Consider the following 19,646-nt stretch of genomic DNA (forward strand, 5'->3'; position numbering starts at 1 on the left):
AGAAGAGTAGTCAGCTCACCCGGCCACCGCACGGCAATGTAATCCTCCACAGATACGAAGAAAGCAGGTAAATGCCAGCGATTAAGAAACTTCACCTTTATTGGAACCATGTAAAACCATCGACACGGAGAGACTTCAATAAGACAAACATTTAAAATTCCAGGAGTCAGTCATGTATAACGAGTGAACCTGTTGTCCCGTGCTTGCTTCAGCATGCCAGATTTATGTCCGATGACAGGGTCCGCTTCCACATCAATCGTGAGCAATTCAGATGCTGCGTCTTAGGCTGTCAACCCTCCGATTTAGTGCTGTGTCCCCAAATATTGTCAAAGATTCGGATTCTTGCTGTAGACAATCATCAGGAATCGTTTGGATACAGTGCATGATGTTTCAAAATATTTTCTTTAGGCTCCCTATGTAGCGTGGTGCCAATACAGCACTGATGGCGGCCCTATCAGGTCATGTTCTTTCATCTGATGAATACATTTTCAAATAGCACCAAATTTGGCATACATAGGTAACCAATTTAACTTACTACCTGTTGAATTTCAAAAAGCTTGGCAAATGCGTACTGGATATTGGAGTCAACTTGTCTTCTGTAGCAGCAGGTTCCATGCCTTCTATACATCCCTGGATGAGCTTGGATTTGCATGTATACTCTTTTCCAGATGTCCACCATCAAGTGCCTGTGTTCTTTTATTAAAATGTTCTCCTTTTTGCCAGTATCATATATAACTTATTCTTTGCATCTCTGCCAGTGTTTTTGGCTTTTCTTTTTGCTGGTGCACATGACACAGGTATTTGGTATGTACTATTTAAGGAAGCTGGTGAGTCAGGACATATTACATAGTAGTTGTACATCTGGTTCTTCCTTTTCTTTTCCTATCCTGGTTAGATGCAGTTTGCACTGTCCCCTCAAGACAATAGTGGATGCCTATGTAAGAAAACCTTAGTTTCACAAGCAATAACCTGGGACATGTTTCTTAAAAATCTATTTAGTTTTGTCAGGTTTTAATCTCAGTTAAAGTGAATTTCCAGTCCTCTAACTAAACAGCCATTGTGTACCCTCCCCCCCCCCCCCCCCCATACATACAAACAGTTAGAAGAAATAGAAATAATAGTTATAGACATCTTGACATGCCCCCTCCCATAGACTTGCATTGAGGGGCGGGGTGTGACGTCACACGGGGGCGGAGTCGTGACGTCACGATCTTCCGTACCCGTGGTCGAGATGGACTCAGCCTGAGGACCTCCAGCAGTTCCAGAAGCTGCTAAAGGTGGGTGCCGCATGGTAGATCCCAGGGGTCCCCAGCAGTGGGACCCCCGCGATCTGACATCTTATCCCCTATCCTTTGGATAGGGAATAAGATGTCTAGTGGCAGAGTACCCCTTTAAGGACCACGGGTTTTTCTGTTTTTGCACTTTTGTTTTTTCCTCATCACCTTCTAAAAATCATAACGCTTTTAATTTTGCACCTACAGACTCATATGAGGACTTATCTTTTGTGCCACCAATTGTACTTTGTAAATCATTGCACCATAAAATTTACGGCGAACCCAGAAAAAAATATATTTGTGGGGCAAAATTGGGAAAAAAAATTCATTTTTAAAATTTTGGGGGCTTCCGATTATACGCAGTGCACTTTTGGGTAAAAAATACACCATATATTTATTCTGTAGGTCCATACGGTTACAATGATACCCAATTTATATAGGTTTTTCTTTATTTTACTACTTTTATTTTACTACAAAATTATAACTACATGCGCCAAAATTAGTATGTTTAAAATTGTCCTATTCTGACCCCTATAACTTTTTTATTTTTCAGTGTACGGTGTGGTATGAGGGCTCATTTTTTGAGCCATGATCTGAAGTGTTCAACTGTACCATTTTTGTTTTGATAGGACATCCCCCCCCTCCCCTGCTAGGTTTACTCCTGGGCTACCTGTTCCGCCTGGCCTGTGTGGTGATGCGACATAAGTACTTCCCCTATACTGTGGAATTTTTACTTTAGTTTTTAATCCTTACTTACTTATGTATTCACTTATACCACTACATAGAGACCCCGTGATATAGGATTCCTCTGTGGCTTTTTCATGACTGACACAATCAGTGGTTGTCCTATTGACCCAAGTATGCCCCCCCCTTTATTATATACTATGGGATCACTCACTTGTATACGGAATATACATATATTGCGTGATTTATTATCCTATGTCTTTTTCAATCTCTCTAGGAGTCTATGTTAGAATAATATGTAAGAGGACATTATGATCTGAGGCACTATCCTGCTCTTTCCTCACCCCACTGGGGGTTTAAATCTATTGGATATCGCTAGACTGGTGATTATCCAGCATGGAGCATTGCTGCATAAGGTTGACTGTTATAATAATGCCGTGATTGCACACACGATCCATATATGTGATACAATAAGAGATTACCTATACTTGATCTCACTTGTTTTGAGTAACTTGAGTAACTTACCTCTGATGCCGGGAGGTGAGCTGACCTGAAGCCGTCATATAAGGGCCTCCGTGGTCTCCATCCTTCAGCCGGATCCCCTCTGTAGCCAGTACTCCTTTAGGAAGGGGTCCCCTGGCTGTGCAGGGGAGTCTGCAGGTCAGAACTCCATAAAAATGTGTGTCCTGCACTGAAAGCCAGGGGTGATAACATCACTCTCTGACGGGACATCTTTGGAGGCCTACATATTGTCCCTGATTTACCAATAGTGGAGTGAAGTTTTCTTTGAGGGTTTTAATTCCCTACAATTTTTTTCCACAGAAACTTAACACTTAACACAGAGTCTGTGGAACTAGGTGTCCCAGCACACCTACTCAATCTCGGAGACTGCATAAATGCATCCAATGCAAGCTTAAAAGGGTACTCCGGTGGAAAACAATGTTTTTAAAATCAACCACTGCATAAAATGGGGTACAGTGCACCAAACAGTAGACAACTATGAAAGATGCGCAGGGACATTTAGAACATTTAAGTGGTGTAAAGCCAATGATAAATGTCCCCCATTGTCCTGCTGGAAGGTGAACCTCTGTCCTAGCCTCAAATAATGCACAGAGGGGTTCAGGTTTTGCTCAAGAATATTCCTGTATATAGCACCATTAATCTTTCCTTCAACTCTGACCAGTTTCCCAGTCCCGGCTGCTGAAAAACATCCACATAGCAAGACGCTGCCACCACCATGTTTCAATGTGGGAATGGTGTTCTTTGAGTGATGTGATGTGTTGGGTTTGCACCAGACATAGCATTTTCTTTGATGACCGAAAAGTTCCATTTTAGTCTCATCAGACCAGAGCACCTTCCTTCATACATTTTGGGAGTCTCCCACATGCCTTTTCACAAACTCAAAACAGGCCTTTTTGTTTTTAGCTGAAAGTAATGGCTTTCTTCTGGCCACTTTGCCTAAAGCCCAACTCTATAGAGCATACGGCTTATTGTCCTCCCATGTACAGATACTCCAGTCCCTGCTGTGGAAATCTGCAGCTCCTCCAGGGTTACCTTAGGTCTCTGTGCTGCCTCTCTGATTTATGCCCTCCCGGTCCGTGAGTTTTGGTGGGCGGCGTTTCTTGGCAGGTTTGCTGTTGTGCCATGTTCTTTCCATTTGGTTATGATAGATTTGATGGTGCTCCTGGGGACCATCAAAGATTTGAATATTTTTTTATAACCTAACCCTGACTTGTACTTCTCAACAACATTGTCCCTTACTTGTTTGGAGAGTTCCTGTCAGGATTCGGCTGGCTGGAGGTGGATCCTCTGTGTCAGAGAGGGATTGGCGTGGTCCGTGCCGGCGGACCGGTTCTAAGTTGCAAAGCGGGATGGTCTTGCAGCGGTGGTAGCAACCAGGTCGTATCCACCGGCAACGGCTCAACCTCTCTGACTGCTGAGATAGGCGCGGTACAAGGGATTAGGCAAGAGCAAGGTCGGACGTAGCAGAAGGTCAGGGCAGGCAGCAAGGATCGTAGTCAGGGGCAATGGCAAGAGGTCTGGAACACTGGCTTGGGATACACAAGGAACGCTTTCACTGGCACAATGGCAACAAGATCCGGCAAGGAAGGAAAGGGGAAGTGAGGTTATATAGGGAAGTGCACAGGTGAACACACTAATTAGAACCAGGCGCCAATCAGTGGCGCACCGGCCCTTTAAAACGCAGAGAGCCGGCGCGCGTGCGCCCTAAGGAGCAGGGCCGTGTGCGCCGGGACAGAATAGACGGGGAGCGAGTCTGGTAAGCGGTCCGGGATGCGAACTGCGAGCGGGCACGTCCCGCATCGCGAATCGCATCCCGGCTAGGGACATTATCGCAGCGCTCCCGGTCAGCGGGTCTGACCGGGGCGCTGCGAACAGGAGAACGCTGCGAGCGCTCCGGGGAAGAGCGGGGACCTGGAGCGCTCGGCGTAACAGTTCCTTGGTCTTCATGGCAGTGTTTGGTTACTGATGCCTCCTGCTTAGGTGTTGCAGCCTCTGGGGCCTTCCAAAAAAGGTGTGTACACTTAGATTGCACACAGGTGGACATCATTTCACTAAATTATGTGACTTCTAAAGGTAATTGGTTGCACCAGAGCTTTTCATGGGTTCCTAACAAAGGGAATACATTCGGACATATTTTCTATTTCTAAACAATAGTTTTATTAATATATTTTTCTCATTTCACTTCACCAACTTAGACTATTGTGTTCTGATCCATCACATAAAATTCAGATTAACAAAACATTGAACTTTAATGGGCACTGTCAGATACAAAAACCTTTGATATGTTGTAAAGCATGCAAAACCAATAGGTTTTGCAATTGCCTTCATTAGAAAATGTTCAGTATTTCATACTGAAAAAGCCAGTCAAACAACTGCCCCCCCCCGCCTGCTTGGACACATACTAATCCTGCTGTGTCCATGCATCATCACCTATGTCATGAACACACTTGCTTGATTGACAGCTGTGAGTGCAGGGCTCACAGCTGGAGGAAAAATCCTCCCACTGTCAGCTTGTGTGCCGCTACTGTCAGTGAGGACAAGCTGGGAGTTGTAGTTTTGCTAATGCTAGGGGAGATGTGAGCAGACAGCATACTGAGGGAGGGGGCGGAGACCTGCACAGTGAGGCCTCGTCCCCTTCCTTTGAGAGGAATTCAGACTAGTGTGCTAAATTAAAAGTGTAATATAAAAATAAAGTTGCTAGACACATAAAAATTAGATGTACATGGTCAGGATTAGGTACTGAGTGATATATTAAAAAAAAAAAAATTTGTTGGATCTGACGGGTACACTTTAAGGCTGTAATGTACCAAAATACGAAAAAGTGAAGGGGGGGGGGGGTGGAATAGTTTTGCAAGGCACCGTAACTGTGATGTAATACTTGGGTTTGGTTTTGGTGTGAGGTGATATTATCACCAACTTTAGAATCCTCTGTTCAGAAATGTGTTGCCCTTATATATTTAAAAGAAAAATAAATAATTGAGGTAGAGCTGTTGTTTGGGACTTTTTCATAGTAGGTTGGTCATATTTTAACCCCTTAAAGGGGTACTCCGCCCCTAGACATCTTATCCCCTATCCAATCGCTGCGGTCCCGCTGCTGAGGACCCCCGGGATCCCCGCTGCGGCACTGCGCTATCATTGCTGCACAGAGCGAGTTCACTCTGCACGTAATGACGGGCAATACAGGGGCCGGAGCATTGTTACGTCACGGCTCCGCCCCTCGTGATGTCACGGCCCGCCCCTTTCAATACAAGTCTATGGGAGGGGGCGTGGTGGTCGTCACGCCCCCTCCCATAGACTTGCATTAAGGGGACGGGCCGTGATGTCACAGGGGCGGAGCCATGATGTCACGCTGCTCCGTCCCCCGTATCGCCCGTCATTACACACAGAGCGAACTCGCTCTGTGCTGTAATGATAGCGGGGTGCCGCAGCCGGGATCCCGGGGCTCCCCAGCAGCGGGACCGCGGCGAGCAGACATCTTATCCCCTATCCTTTGGATAGGGGATAAGATGTCTAGGGGCGGAGTACACCTTTAAGGACCAAGCCCATTTTAACCTTAAGGACCAGACCAATTTTATTTTTGCGTTTTCGTTTTTTTCCTCCTCGCCATCTACAGACCCATATAAGGGCTTGTTTTTTGCATGACCAATTGTACTTTGCAATGAAACCTCTCATTTTACCATAAAATGTACGGCGAACCGAAACAATAATTTTTTTAGGGAGGAAATTTAAATGAAAACCACAATTTAGCACATTTTGGAGGGTTTCGTTTTCACACTATACACTTACGGTAAAAATGACGTGTTCTTTATTCTGTGGGTCAATACAATTAAAATGATACCCATGGCTAGATACTTTTATATTTTTGTACCTCTTAAAAAAAATCTTACACTTTTTGTACAAAATCAGTAATCTAAATTAGCCCTATTTTGACCACCTATACCTTTTCCTATTTCCGTATATAGGACCATTACAGATGATCGGATCGCCGCGACAGCGCTGCAGGCGATCCGATCATCTGTTTTAACATGCGCGTTGCCGCAGATGCCGTGATCTGTAGTGAGTCGTCTTTTGTTCTCTGTTATGCCTACAGAAAAGTTGGGTACAAGATGGTCCATCTATACTGCTTATCATGGGACATGGTGGAATTTCAGTTTAGGTCTTCAGGACATGTTAATTATTCTAGCTTCCTTCAGGAAGAAGTAAAGAAGGATCTCATCTGTAGTTCATTATACTTTAAATAAGGGTCTCTCTAGTTTCCCTCTCTTTTTGTTTACAACAGGGGGATTAGTGAAAAAGTGAAAAATTGCTGCATTTTAAAGGGTTAAACTGAGATATGTATGTGCTGGAGGGGTCATTTAACCAATTAGAAATATGTATAGCTTCGGGGTGAAAAGCTCTATACTGCTGTGCCCTTACTTTATACCCTAAAATCCTGCTGACAGGTCTGCTTTAACCCCTTAAGGACTCATTTTTACCTTTTAAAGGGGTTCTCCACTGGAAAAAAAAAAATTTTAATCAACCGATGACAGAAAGTTGAACATATTTGTAAATGACTTAAACAATCTTAATCCTTCTAGTACTTATAAACTTCTGTATGCTCCACAGGAAGTTCTTAGTTCTTTTATTTTAGAATTTCCTTTCTGTCTGACCACAGTACTCTCTGCTGACACCTCTGTCCATTTTAGGAATTGTCCAGAGTAGGAGCAAATCCCCATAGCAAACTTCTCCTGCTCTGGACAGTTCCTGATATGGACAGAGGTGTCAGCAGAGAGCACTGTGGTCAGGCAAAAATTTAGCATTTTTCTAATTTTGAAACTCTTTGCCTATAAGGAAAATGTAGATAATAGAGAAGGAAAGATGTTCTGAAGTGGTGCTGCCTTTTAGAGATCAAATTCAGTTACAGTCTGGTTAAAAAGAAGTATTCACATTTATTTGTGCATACATGTACAGGACAGACAAGCAAGATGCGTTTAGGGGTTAAGTTACCCCTTTTTCAATTGCAATTGAAAAATGGGTAACTTAACCCCGAAACACGTCATGCTTGTCTGTCCTGTGCATGTATGTACATACATTTGTCGGATTTATTTGGAGCGGCCTTTCTGTGAGAAATTCCCCATAAATGACCCCATTACAGAAACTGCACCCCTCAAAGTATTCAAAATGACATTCAGAAAGTTGTTGTTTCACAGGAATAGCAGCAAAGTGGAGGAGAAAAATCTAAATCTGCATTTTTTACACTAACATGTTCTTGTAGCCCCATTTTTTTTCCATTTTCAAAATTGGTATAAGGAGAAAAAGCCCCTCAAAATCTGTAGCCCAATTTCTCTTGAGTATGGAAATACCCCATATGTAGACGTAAAGTTCTCTACTGGCACACTACAATGCTCAGAAGAGAAGAAGAAAAATGTGGCTTTTTGAAAGAGAATTTTGCTGAAATGATTTTTGGGGGGCATGTTGCATTTAGCAAGTTCCCAGGGTGCCAGAACAGCAAAAACCCAACACATGGCACACTATTGTACAGTGAGCCTTAACACCTCACATGTGTTTGACAGGTTTATGTTAAACTTGGATGAGAAAATGAAAAATTAGATTTTTAACACTAAAATGATGGTTTTACTCCAAATTTTTCATTTTCACACGTTGTAATAGGAGAAAATGGACCCCAAAATTTTAAGCCCAATTTCTCCCGATTAAGAAAATGCCCCATATGTGGACATAAAGTGCTCTGCTGGCGCACTACAGGTCTCAGAACAAATGGAGCACCATTGGACTTTTGGAAAGAGAATTTTACTGGAATTGAAGTCGGGGGCCATGTGCATTTACAAACCTCCCATGGTGCCAGAACAGCCAAAACCCACATGTGACACCATTTTGGAAACTACACCCCTCCAGGAATTTAACAAGGGTTACAGTGAGTACTTACACCTCACAGGTTTTTTTGAACAGTGGGCCGTAAAAGTGAAAAATTAGATTTTTTTTCATATGGGGTAATAGGGGAAAATGCCCCCATAATGTGTAGTGGAAGTTCAATATAACCTACACTCTTCCTCTGAAATGTTAAACCAATAGAAATGGCAACAAAAACCACCTATGGTACTACTCCTACAATTGTCACCATGAATTAAACACCAATAATACAAAATTCATGAAAAAATTTGTATAAACTTTATTAGATAAACAATTACAAACTAAAGGACAGACAACCCCACCCCTAAAAAACATATACCCCAGAAAAGCACTAGTGACCTGGTCCTGATTATCAAGATGGTAAATATAATTAACACTGCATGAGTTGTATTATTGAATCCCTCTGATTATCAGTACGGTAGTGTGTACCTCAATACAAAATCACCGCTAATACAAAAATGATAAATATCCATAACACACTACCTGTAATAGGCATGTTCCCACAGGCCATCCAGGGACACAGTGCACCCTCAACGGACGTCGTTTCGTGGGTCTCCCCACTTCGTCAGGAGGTGCTGTCATCTCACCCCTCTGCTCCTTATATATGCCTCCATTGCCGGCGCACGGATCGCGTCCGGAAGCGGAATCCGGTACCCGCCGCGTCACAGGGTATCCACCGTCATGTGACCATGACAGTTTCCGCCCATACGTGACACATAGGGATCCGAACTTGGCCTGAGAAAGAAAATACCCCATATGTAACATAGTTCATAAGGTAGAATAAGAGAGTCCATCAAGTTCAACCTATAACCCTAATGAGTCCCTAATGAGTTGATCCAGAGGAAGGCAAAAAATCCTCATGATCCAATGGAGGAAAAAGGGGGAGGGGGAACTCCAGCTCCGCAATAGGAGTAAAAATGAACCTTTAATAATGCATGATTAAAAAATTATCCATGGTCCAAAATGAACAAAAAGACAAACAGTGCTCAGTGAGTTAAAACCCACGTCAACCGACGCGTTTCGGACCAACTAAGGGTCCTTAGTCATGGTGCTGCATCCTACCTGGACGGCTGCTTCTTTTCATACTGAACTAAGTATCACAGTCAAATTACGTCACAGATTGAGCCACAACTGATGTATGATCACCAATGATTAGAGTACGGCATGTACAGAGAAATACAAAAAAGAACTAATAGCAAACAGGAATAACCGTAGAAAAGAAGCTAGTAAATGTACGCTAAGTCACTTTTGTAATTCATGCCCTTAGGATACCTGGTATCCAACATAAGAATCCAAAAGGCTTCACGCTTAAGGAGGACACGTGACCAGTCCCCTCCTCTCGGCGGTGGATGCACCCTTTCGATGCCACATATTTCTATGGAGGATGCATCACCTTGGTGAGTTTCATGGATATGTTTTGCAAGACCAGATAGTTCACCAGGTGTGTGAACTATGAAAATGTTCATATATGCGTCTCTTCAATTTCCTGGTGGTGCAACCCACGTATTGTAATTTGCATTGTCTGCATGTTGCCACGTAAATGACATGTGTAGTGTCACAGTTGATGAATGTTTTTATGGGATATTTGTTTCCATTTATGATTGACACAAAATCTGTCGACTTGGCAACATGCTTGCAAAGATTGCATCTATTGCGGGCACACTTGTAGAAGCCCTTGAGATGAAGCCAGGTATTTGAGGGTTCTTTACTAAGTATATCACTTGGTGATAGCTGATTACCTAGCGTGCGGCCTCTTTTAGCCACAAATTGGACCCCTTCATGTAAAATGGAAGTCAAAATTTCATCATCAAATAGAACCGGTAAATGCTTGGATACAATGCTTTTGATCACTGAAAAATCAGTACTGTATTGTGTTGAAAATGTAATTTTGTTCCTCGCCTTGACACTGTCTGAATTTTTCATGGCCCTGGTCTCTGTTAGAAGAGCATCACGGTTCTTGTTTCTGGCTATGTTCTTTGCTCTGGTTAGTGTGGCTCTGGAATAACCCCTGGCCAATAATCTATTGTCAATATCGGTGCATGTGTGCTCAAAAACTGTATCCGTAGAAGAGGCTCGTTTAGCCCTAATATATTCTCCCACCGGTAAATTGCGGGTGACATGACTGGGATGACAGCTTGTGGCAAAAAGTAGACTGTTGCCTGAGGTAGGTTTTCTGTACATTTTTGAGTGCACCGATTTGACAGCTGTATCACCCGTCAGATGTACATCCAGAAAATTAATTGAGGGCCCCCCCACTCCAACGTGAACCTTAGATTTAGATTATTGTTGTTAATGTAATTGAGGAACAATGTAGCCTCGTCACGGGAGTGGGACCATACTAGGAGGAGGTCATCTATATATCGGCCGTACCAGTGTATAGCATGAGCAAACGGGTTATCGGACGAATATAGATGAACCTCCTCCCAATACGCCATGTATTTGTTGGCTAAACTGGGGGAGAATTTTGATCCCTGGGGCATCCTGTAATTTGAATGTAATGATCAGTGTCAAAGCGGAAAAAAATTGTTTTTCAGGAGAAAAAACAATGTATCCAATAAGAAATTAGATAATATCACATCATAGTTACCATACTTTCTGACATGATATTTAACAGCTTCTATTGCCATATGGTGCGGAATGCAAGAATAGAGGCTAGTCACATCACAAGATAACCACGAGTAGCCATCTAACCAATCAATTTTCTCTATAGCTGATAATAGAGCTTTAGTGTCGCGAACATAACCTGCAGTACGTACAACCAAAGGCTGCAACAGCGAATCCACCCAAGATGCCAGTCTCTCATGCACTGACCCAATCCCTGCCACTATAGGACGTAAAGGTTGAGGGAATACCTGTTTATGGATCTTGGGCAGTGCATGAAAGACTGGCATAACCAGACAATCAGGACAGAGAAACTCGCCCTGTTGCTCACTGAAAATATTCAAAGATACACCATAGGATATTAGTGCTTTTAGCTCCTTTTTGACTATTTCCGTAGGATCACTGGGAATCGATATGTTACCACATCACTAAGCATGTTCAACACTTGGTCACAGTATAGTGATTTGTCCAATATGACTGTAGCTCCCCCCTTATCTGCTCCCCTAGCTATAATATTGGGGTTCTTTTCCAGTTGTTTGAGAGCTGTTCTTTCTGCCCTTGTTAAATTGTTAGGAGATGATTTTTTTTTATTTTGAAAAAGATCTTTCAGATCTCTCTCTACACGACTTTGGAAAGTGTCCATAGATTCGGTTCTCGCATTAACTGGGTAGAAATAGGGGTTAGCTGTTTTAAAGCTTTTTTTGGTGTCCGTGACTGGGGTGATGTCAGACACGAAAGATTCTGCTGACAAATCAACCATGTTGAGCATGGCACATTGGTCCTTGCAGCCTTTGGTTGTACGTACTGCAGGTTATGTCTGCGACACTAAAGCTCTATTATCAGCTATAGAGAAAATTAGATGGCTACTCATGGTTATCTTGTGATGTGACTAGCCTCTATTCTTGCATTCCGCACCATATGGCAATAGAAGCTGTTAAATATCATGTCAGAAAGTATGGTAACTATGATGTGACATTATCTAATTTCTTATTGGATGCATGGCTTTTTCTCCTGAAAAACAATTTTTTTCCGCTTTGACACTGATCATTACATTCAAATTACAGGATGCCCCATGGGATCAAAATTCTCCCCCAGTTTAGCCAACTTATACATGGCGTATTGGGAGGAGGTTCATCTATATTCGTCCGATAACCCGTTTGCTCATGCTATGCACTGGTACGGCCGATATATAAATGACCTCCTCCTAGTATGGTCCTACTCCCGTTACGAGGCTACATTGTTCCTCAATTACATTAACAACAATAATCTAAATCTAAGGTTCACGTTGGAGTGGGGGGGCCCTCAATTAATTTTCTGGATGTACATCTGACGGGTGATACATCTGTCAAATCGGTGCACTCAAAAATGTACAGAAAACCTACCTCAAGCAACAGTCTACTTTTTGCCACAAGCTGTCATCCCAGTCATGTCACCCGCAATTTACCGGTGGGAGAATATATTAGGGCTAAACGAGCCTCTTCTACGGATACAGTTTTTGAGCACACATGCACCGATATTGACAATAGATTATTGGCCAGGGGTTATTCCAGAGCCACACTAACCAGAGCAAAGAACATAGCCAGAAACAAGAACCGTGATGCTCTTCTAACAGAGACCAGGGCCATGAAAAATTCAGACAGTGTCAAGGCGAGGAACAAAATTACATTTTCAACACAATACAGTACTGATTTTTCAGTGATCAAAAGCATTGTATCCAAGCATTTACCGGTTCTATTTGATGATGAAATTTTGACTTCCATTTTACATGAAGGGGTCCAATTTGTGGCTAAAAGAGGCCGCACGCTAGGTAATCAGCTATCACCAAGTGATATACTTAGTAAAGAACCCTCAAATACCTGGCTTCATCTCAAGGGCTTCTACAAGTGTGCCCGCAATAGATGCAATCTTTGCAAGCATGTTGCCAAGTCGACAGATTTTGTGTCAATCATAAATGGAAACAAATATCCCATAAAAATGTTCATCAACTGTGACACTACACATGTCATTTACGTGGCAACTTGCAGACAATGCAAATTACAATACTTGGGTTGCACCACCAGAAAATTGAAGAGACGCATATATGAACATTTTCATAGTTCACACTCTGCGGTTTTTAATATGCAGTCTCTATCTGGTCTTGCAAAACATATCCATGAAACTCACCAATGTGATGTGTCCTCCATAGAAATATGTGGCATCGAAAGGGTGCATCCACCGCCGAGAGGAGGGGACTGGTCACGTGTCCTCCTTAAGCGTGAAGCCTTTTGGATTCTTATGTTGGATACCAGGTATCCTAAGGGCATGAATTACAAAAGTGACTTAGCGTACATTTACTAGCTTCTTTTCTACGGTTATTCCTGTTTGCTATTAGTTCTTTTTTGTATTTCTCTGTACATGCCGTACTCTAATCATTGGTGATTATACATCAATTGTGGCTCAATCTGTGACGTAATTTGTCATGTGACTGTGATACTTAGTTCAGTATAAAAGTTGCAGCCGTCCAGATAGGATGCAGCACCATGACTAAGGACCCTTAGTTGGTCCGAAACGCGTCGGTTGACGTGGGTTTTAACTCACTGAGCACTGTTTGTCTTTTTGTTCATTTTGGACCATGGATCATTTTTTAATCATGCATTATTAAAGGTTAATTTTTACTCCTATTGCGGAGCTGGAGTTCCCCCTCCCCCCTTTTTCCTCCATTGGATCATCCTACTTCACCAAGGATATGGCTCGGCTTTCCTGCTCTCGTGCTCCCTGCAGATGTATCTCCTTGGCCTAATGATTCACGGTGAGCTGGAGTCCTTTTTGTTTTTACTTATCTTGTTCCAAAAAATCCTCATACTAGAGGTAAAAATTAATTCCCAACTCCAAATATTGTAATCAGAATGAATCCTGGATCAACGTTCTGTCCCTATAAATCTAGTATACATAACCAGCAATGTTATTATTCTCCAAAAATGCATCCAGACCCCTTTTAAACTCTTTTACTGAGTTCACCATGACCACCTCCTCAGGCAGAGAATTCCACAGTCTCACTGCTCTTACAGTAAAGAACCCCCATCTGTGCTGGTGTAGAAACCTTCTTTTGTCTAAACGTAGAGGATGCCCCCTTGTTATAGATACAGTCCTGGGTACATATAGATCATGGGAGAGATCTCTATACGGTCCCCTGATATAGTTATACATAGTTATTAGGCCGCCCCTTAGCCTTCCTTTTTCTAAACTAAATAACCCTAATTCTGATAATCTTTCTGGGTACTGTAGTCCTCCCATTCCCTGTATTACTCTGGTTGCCCGTCTTTGAACCCTCTCCAGCTCCACTATATCTTTCTTGTACACTGGTGCCCAGTACTGTACACAGTATTCTATGTGTGGTCTGACTAGTGATTTGTACAGCGGTAGAATTATTTCCTTGTCGTGGGCATCTATGCCCGTATTGATGCACCCCATGGTTTTATTTGCCTTGGCAGCAGCTGCCCGACACTGGTCACTACAGCTAAATTTAATATTAACTAAGACTCCTAAGTCATTTTCCACGTCAGTCGTCCCAAGTGTTCTCCTATTTAATACATAATCTTAGCCCGGATTTTTCCTCCCCATGTGCATTGTGCAAGAACAGCAGAAACCCCACACATGTGAAACCATTTTGGAAACTAAATCACTCAAGGAACGTAACAAGGGTTATAGTGAGTACTTTTTTGAACAGAGGGCCATAAAAGTGAAAATTAGATTTTTTATACTGAATTGCTGGTATCAACCAAATTTTTTTTGGTTTCACAAGTAGTAAGAAAAAAAAAGCTTGACATAATTTGTAGCCCAGTTTCTCCAGAATAAGGAAATACCCCATATATGGCGGTAAAGCACTATGCGGGTACAAAACAGGGCTTAGGATTGAGACAACACCTATGAGATTTGAGGCCTAAAGTGGTGATTTGCACTTCAAATGCCTAGGATCTGACATAAAATCTAAAAAGAATCCCCGCAAGTGACCACAATTTTGAAACTTTTGAAACATGCATCTGTCGGTGAGGGATGTGAACAGAGGGATAGTAGTGTAAAAGTTATCCACGTAAAGGTGTTAACCCTTACCTGCAATTGGTGCAAAAGGCCCCAAATGATTTTTCCGCTAACACCCAGAGTGGGGAGACATTCTGGGGGTTCAATACAGGAATCTCGTCCCTCATACACCATAAACTTGCAAGTGTACCCTGAGGTACTCTCGCAAAGTTTATACATCTTCACGCCATACCTCGCCCGCTTAGTGGGAATGTACTGCCGGAAGCTGAGTCTCCCCTTAAAGCTACTGAGAGACTCATCAATAGCGACCTCCCGCTCAGGGACATAGGCCTCCCAAAAATTGGGGAGGGGGATGCGGCATTATCAACATAATGCAAACTTTTCCGAATGGCCTCAAACCGGGGACGTGTCATGGCCATACTGTAGTGTGGGGTCTGGTAGAGGACGTCCCCGCTCCAGTACTGCCTGACACTGGGTTTTTTAACTAGGCCCATATGCAACACAAGGCCCCAAAAGGTCCTCATTTCGGCAGCATTGATGGTGTACCATCCATTGGGACTGGATATGAAGTCAAAAGCTTCCTCCTTTATTTATTTTCCTCCCCAACAAGGATTAGGAAGGAAAAACCGGGCAACGCCGGGTACTCAGCTAGTATTTAGATATAGTTTGGAGGGATCATGTTTAATATAAAGGTGAATATAAAAACTAGCAGTCCGATCTGGCTCCTACTGCATAAAAGTAATGATGTGGTTTGTATTTTTGCCATCTAGGAAGGAATGCTGGATACACTAAAGACAACTGACGGAGCACTACCTAATGAAGAAAGTGCATTGATAAACAGTGACAGCCATCAGCAGCAGGATCAGAAAGAAACAGCATGTCTGAAGATAAAGAAGTTTTTTGCTTGTCCTCCACAAGGGCGCCTCTCTGTTATAACTACTAATGGTATGCACATCCATTATGATATTGTAGATTTTCTCCTTTTTTGACAGATAATGAAAACTGTGTTAACATTTTGTCTTTGCAGTTATCATGACATTCCTGGTCTGGGCAGTTGTCTGGTCTATTACTGGTCCTCAGTGTTTGCCTGGTGGAAATTTGTTTGGGATTCTAGCCCTGCTTGTTTGTGCTTTATTTGGTGGCAAACTTGTAGGTCTTATTAAGATACGAAATCTACCTCCACTTCCTCCACTACTTGGTATGTACAGATGGCCCTTCTTCTAAAATATTTTTCTTAACCACTTTGTCTCCTTACATGGATTTAATGCTTTTTACCTGGCCCAACATGTGTTGTAAACAAGTGCTTATCTCATAGATTTGTAAAGCACCATAAATAACAACTCTGAGGCTAGGTTTCCACTTTTTTTTTTTACAAAAATGCCAATAAAAACGCCCATTCTGCCACATGGCTTTTTTTTTGTTGTGAAAAAACGCTGCAGCCAGATGTTAGCTGCAAGTCAATAGTAAACTGCAAAATGCCAAATCCACTTGGTGTTTTTCAGTTTGGCGTTTTTTTTTATCCTTTTGGCGTTTTTGGGCTCCTTGCCAGTTTTTTAAAAACTACCTCTTGTCGAGACTATGGCGTTTTTTCGTGAAAATCTTGGTGTTTTTCTCCCATAGAAGTCTATGGGAGTGAAAAAACGCCAAGAAAAACGCCATGTGGTTTTTAAATTTGGCGTTTTTTCAGGCATTTTTTATTCTCTTTTGGACTTTAGCGATCCAAAAAAGTGATGGAGATACCTTTTTTATAAAAATATCGTAGGGTACCATTAAAAAATAATAATAAAAAAGATACAGTAGTGATGGAAAAAATTGTATTTAACCCCTTAAGGACTCAGCCCATTTTGGCCTTAAGGACTCAGACAATTTAATTTTTACGTTTTCATTTTTTCCTCCTCGCCTTCTAAAAATCATAACTCTTTTATATTTTCATCCACAGACTAGTATGAGGGCTTGTTTTTTACGCGACCAGTTGTCCTTTGTAATGACATAACTCATTATATCATAAAATGTATGGCGCAACCAAAAAGCACAATTTTTGTGGGGAAATTAAAAAGAAAAACGCAATTTTGCTAATTTTGGAAGGTTTCGTTTTCACGCCGTACAATTTACGGTAAAAATGATGTGTGTTCTATATTCTGAGGGTCAATACGATTAAAATGATACCCATTATTACATACTTTTATATTGTTGTGCTTAAAAAAAATCACAAACTTTTTAACCAAATTAGTACGTTTATAATCCCTTTATTTTGATGACCTATAACTTTTTTATTTTTCCGTATAAGCGGCGGTATGAGGGCTCATTTTTTGCGCCATGATCTGTACTTTTTTTGATACCACATTTACATATAAAAACTTTTAATACATTTTTTATAATTTTTTTTATAAAATGTATTAAAAAAGTAGCAATTTTGGACTTTTTTTTTTTTTTACGTTCACGCCGTTCACCGTACGGGATCATTAACATTTTATTTTAATAGTTCGGACATTTACGCACGCGGCAATACCAAATATGTCTATAAAATTTATTTTTTACGCTTTTTGGGGGTACAGTAGGAAAAAACTGACGTTTTACTTTTTTATTGGGGGAGGGGATTTTTCACTTTTTTTTTACTTTTACATTTTTATTTTTTTATTTTTATTTTTTTACACTTGAATAGTCCCCAATACCATGATTGCTAATACTGATCTGTTCTATGTATTGGACATAGAACAGATCTGTGTTATCGGCTATCTTCTGTTCTGGTCTGCTCGATCACAGACCAGAGCAGAAGACGCCGGGAGCCGAAAGCAGGAAGGTGAGGGGACCTCCGTGCGGCGTTCTGAATGATCGGATCCCCGCAGCAGCGCTGCAGGCGATCCGATCGTTCATTTAAATAGCGCACTGCCGCAGATGCCGGGATCTGTATTGATCCCGGCACCTGAGGGGTTAATGGCGGACGCCCGCGAGATTGCGGGCGTCGGCCATTGCCGGCAGGTCCCTGGCTGCGATGCCCGCGGTTATGCACAGGACGTAAATGTACGTCCTGGTGCGTTAAGTACCACCGCACCAGGACGTACATTTACGTCCTGCGTCCTTAAGGGGTTAAAGAAATGTATATTTTTTTTATAACAAAATTTTTATTAATTTTTAAACAGGGATCAATTTATGTGGGCCGACAATAATAAAAATGTAGTGTGTGTGTGTGTGTTTTTTACTTTTTACTTTTTTTGCATTTTTTAGGTAGTACTACTACTCCCAGCATGGAACACACTGTTCCATAATAGTTACATAGTTAGTACGGTCGAAAAAAGACATATGTCCATCAAGTTCAACCAGGGAATTAAGGGGTAGGGCGCGATATTGGGAAGGGATGAGATTTTATATTTCTTCATAAGCATTAATGTTATTTTGTTCCAGGAATGTATCTAATCCTGTTTTAAAGCTGTAAATTGTTCCAGCTGTGACCAGTTCCTGAGGTAGACCGTTCCATAAATTCACAGTCCTCACGGTAAAGAAGGCGTGTCGCCCCTTGAGACTAAACTTTTTCTTCTCCAGACGGAGGGAGTGCCCCCTCGTCCTTTGGGGGGGTTTAACCTGGAACAGTTTTTCTCCATATTTTTTGTATGGGCCATTAATATACTTATATACGTTTATCATATCCCCCCTTAAACGTCTCTTCTCAAGACTAAACAATTGTAACTCCTTTAATCGCTCCTCATAGCTAAGATGTTCCATGCCCCATATTAGTTTAGTAACGCGTCTCTGCACCCTTTCCAACTCCGCAGTGTCCCTTTTATGGACAGGTGCCCAAAACTGAACAGCATATTCCAGGTGAGGCCGTACCAATGCTTTATAAAGGGGGAGTATTATGTCCCTGTCCCTTGAGTCCATGCCTCTTTTGATACATGACAATATCCTGCCGGCTTTGGAAGCAGCAGCCTGACATTGTATGCTATTCTGTAGTCTGTGATCTGCAAGTACACCCAGATCCTTCTCTACCAGTGACTCTGACAGTTTAATCCCCCCTAAGACATACGATGCATGCAGGTTATTAGTACCCAGATGCATAACTTTACATTTATCCACATTGAACCTCATTTGCCAAGTGGATGCCCAGACACTTAGTCTATCCAAGTCATCTTGTAACTTATACACATCCTCTATAGACTGTACCGTGCTACAAAGCTTGGTGTCATCTGCAAAGATAGAAACAGAGCTGTTAATACCATCCTCTATATCATTGATAAATAAATTAAACAGCAGCGGTCCCAGTACAGAACCTTGGGGTACACCACTAATAACCGGGGACCAATCAGAGTACGAATCATTGACCACCACTCTCTGGGTACGATCCATGAGCCAGTGTTCAATCCAGTTACAAACTAAAATTTCCAAACCCAAAGACCTTAACTTACCTGTCAGACGACTATGAGGGACAGTATCAAACGCTTTAGCAAAATCCAGAAACACTATATCCACAGCCATTCCTCTGTCAAGGCTTCTACTCACCTCTTCATAAAAGCAAATTAGATTGGTTTGACAACTTCTATCCTTAGTAAACCCATGCTGGTTATCACTTATAATACAGTTATCCCCTATGTATTCCTGTATGTAATCCCTTATAAGTCCTTCAAACAATTTACCCACAATGCACGT

At 42.0% G+C, this 19,646-nt stretch overlaps 1 protein-coding gene across 2 annotated transcripts in view; it reads left to right on the top strand.

Annotated features, from left to right (window-relative positions):
* Positions 1-19,646, top strand: part of SLC9B2 (solute carrier family 9 member B2) — an 84,069-nt gene that overhangs the window by 15,860 nt on the left and 48,563 nt on the right. For both annotated transcript variants that reach the window (XM_056566371.1, XM_056566379.1), the window contains exons 3-4: positions 15,776-15,950; positions 16,033-16,203. In XM_056566371.1, the coding sequence (XP_056422346.1) occupies positions 15,776-15,950; positions 16,033-16,203 (346 nt within the window). The remainder of the gene's footprint in view (positions 1-15,775; positions 15,951-16,032; positions 16,204-19,646) is intronic.

Source organism: Hyla sarda, chromosome 1, assembly GCF_029499605.1.
Source record: "Hyla sarda isolate aHylSar1 chromosome 1, aHylSar1.hap1, whole genome shotgun sequence".
NCBI classification, from domain to species: domain Eukaryota; kingdom Metazoa; phylum Chordata; class Amphibia; order Anura; family Hylidae; genus Hyla; species Hyla sarda.